Genomic DNA, 2,500 nt, shown 5'->3' on the forward strand with positions numbered 1-2,500 from the left:
CAGGACCAACAGGAGACCTTTGACTTACCTGGACAGCATAGGAGATGGCGAGGCCGGCGTAGGCAGGGGGGATCTGCCCGTGCATCAGGACCATCATCAGAGCTGTGAGGCTGATCAGAGCCACGCTAATGATGTCCAGACGCACCGCCAGCCAGCGCATCGCACAGCTGAACAGGTAGAACGGAGCCTGGTTCCGGTCCAGCAGAACCTGGTACCTGAAAAAACACATGGGTCAGGTGCCGGATCAGGGTATCCTGAGTTATTCCAGGATACCCCCTTTAACTGACCTGTTGAGGAAGTCGTGTTCCCGGTCGTAGGCCTGCAGCGTTGTCAGGCCGTGGATGCTGGAGGTGATGTGGGACATGAAGGGGGACATCGTTACGTTGTCCAGGCGCTTCAGCTCCCGGATGAAGACCCTGGAGACACTGTGGAGCGCTGCGAACAGCAACACCAGAGGACCCACCGCCACCAGGAACCATGGGAAAACACAGCTGATGACGCTGAGGCAGAAGAAGACCAGGATCATGTTCTGGATTAACATCTCCAACTGGAAGGGCAGCCGAGTGTCGACTGGTGGGACACATGTGAAAAGTTATCACTAAAGGTTCCACGAGTCTGTCATTTACTGACGTAGTCCAGTCCTTTACCTTCGTCCATGTCTTTAGAGAAGCGGTTGAGGATTCGTGCTGTGGGCGTTGTGTCAAAGAACTTCATAGGGCAGCGCAGGATCTTGTGGAACAACATGTCATGGAGCTTTGAGGAGGCTCGAAGAGTTCCCTGAAGGACACGAGCAGACCAGGATCAGCACCACAGAGACCGACCAGACATGAGAGCAACGTAAGACTGACACCAGAACACAAACCAACAAGAGGGACCTCGACTCCAGCATGGAGATCTGAAACAACGGACCTCCTCACCTGTGGAGGGTCTCTGGATCACCTCCACAGGTGCAGCTTGCACCTGTTACAACCTGTTTGTTTGACCTCTGACCTTGACAAAGGCGACACCCCTGAGGAGTTTGAAGAGGAGCATGACACACATGGAGGAGGCGTACACTGCCGCGTAGTGTTGCATCATGGGATTGTCCTTAATGCTGGCGCTCACAGTCGAGCTGTTGCCGTGGGTTACCGTAGTGTTCTGGAAGAGGGACAGAAGAGACAACGAGGAGGTGTCAGTAGGAGGTGACGATAAAGGGGAGGTGATGAAGAGGAGGAGGAGTCTGACCCCGCTGCCCTGGTTGATCCAGTAGCTGAGCCACCACTGGCAGAAGGCGGAGCTTCCCACATTGAAGATGAACAGAACCAGGATGAGCAGGCAAGAGGCGGAGCCACCGCACGCCGCCATGTAGAGCCGGAACACGGGCCAGGCCACGCCCCCACATGGCTGCTCCGCCCCTTTAATGTCACATGACCAAATACAGAGAAAAACCACAGAAGAAGAGTTGAATGTCAAACAGAAGCAGAGAGGAGGTGTTGTGGAGTTTAGTGTTACCGTGCTCTTTGATGACCCGTCTGTTCTTCTTCACTGATCCTGATTTAACTTCAGCTGACCTTCTCTGAGAACCTCCAGACCTGCTGCTGGGAGCCTGGCAGACAGACAGGTACAGAGAGACAGGTGAGAGACAGACAGGTGAGAGACAGACAGACAGACAAGTAAAGACATACAGGCAGACAGGCAGACAGACAGGTAAAGACAGACAGACAGGTGACAGACAGACAAGTAAAGACAGATAAACAGACAGGTAAAGACAGACAGGTGACAGACAGACAGACAGACAGACAAGTAAAGACAGATAGACAGACAGGTAAAGACAGACAGACAGGTAAAGACAGACAGACAGACAGACAGGTAAAGACAGACAGACAGGTGAGAGACAGACAGGTGACAGACAGGTAAAGACAGACAGGCAGACAGACAGGCAGACAGACAGGTACCTCTATATATGGCGTGTCTCCCAGCTGGAAGTGGTTAAACATGGAGGCGTAGTCTCTGTTGAGTCTCATCAGGTCGTCATGGTTACCACGCTCCACGATAGACCCCTCCCTCATCAGGATGACATCATCACAGTCCACCAGGTACTGCACACACAGACAGACAGGTCATCTCCATGGTGACTGTTGCTCCCTGCCTACCTGTCGGTCAGGTGGAGGTGTACCTGCAGCTGGTGTGTGACGAAGATGACGGTCTTGTGGCGAAGCTGCTTCCTGATGGCGTTGCGGAACACGTGATTGGCCACGTGGGTGTCGAGGGCGCTGAGCGGGTCATCCAGGACGTAAACGTCCCGCCTGCTGTACAGAGCACGGGCCAAGCTGATTCGCTGACGCTGACCGCCACTCAGGGTAGCGCCGCGCTCGCCAATCTGATTGGACACAAACATGATGATGTCATTGTGATGATGTCATCAACTGATTAACAGCCGCAGCAGCAAGTATAACAGGAAGTGATGTCACCTCTGTGAGGTCAGCGCTGGGCAGCAGGGAGACGTCCGGTCTGAGACAGC

General features: G+C 54.0%; 1 protein-coding gene across 4 annotated transcripts in view; it reads right to left on the bottom strand.

The window, feature by feature from the left end:
- The window catches only part of abcc5 (ATP-binding cassette, sub-family C (CFTR/MRP), member 5), a 24,552-nt gene that overhangs the window by 2,474 nt on the left and 19,578 nt on the right, over positions 1–2,500 (bottom strand). For all 4 annotated transcript variants that reach the window (XM_027280066.1, XM_027280065.1, XM_027280068.1 and 1 more), the window contains 9 exons: positions 2,451–2,500; positions 2,156–2,359; positions 1,935–2,078; positions 1,492–1,585; positions 1,225–1,394; positions 991–1,137; positions 648–777; positions 288–570; positions 29–215 (listed from right to left, as the gene is read on the bottom strand). The exon at positions 2,451–2,500 is cut by the window's right edge and continues 23 nt beyond it. In XM_027280066.1, coding sequence (XP_027135867.1) covers positions 29–215; positions 288–570; positions 648–777; positions 991–1,137; positions 1,225–1,394; positions 1,492–1,585; positions 1,935–2,078; positions 2,156–2,359; positions 2,451–2,500 — 1,409 coding nt within the window. The remainder of the gene's footprint in view (positions 1–28; positions 216–287; positions 571–647; positions 778–990; positions 1,138–1,224; positions 1,395–1,491; positions 1,586–1,934; positions 2,079–2,155; positions 2,360–2,450) is intronic.

The sequence above is a fragment of the Larimichthys crocea genome, chromosome VII (genome assembly GCF_000972845.2).
Source record: "Larimichthys crocea isolate SSNF chromosome VII, L_crocea_2.0, whole genome shotgun sequence".
NCBI classification, from domain to species: domain Eukaryota; kingdom Metazoa; phylum Chordata; class Actinopteri; family Sciaenidae; genus Larimichthys; species Larimichthys crocea.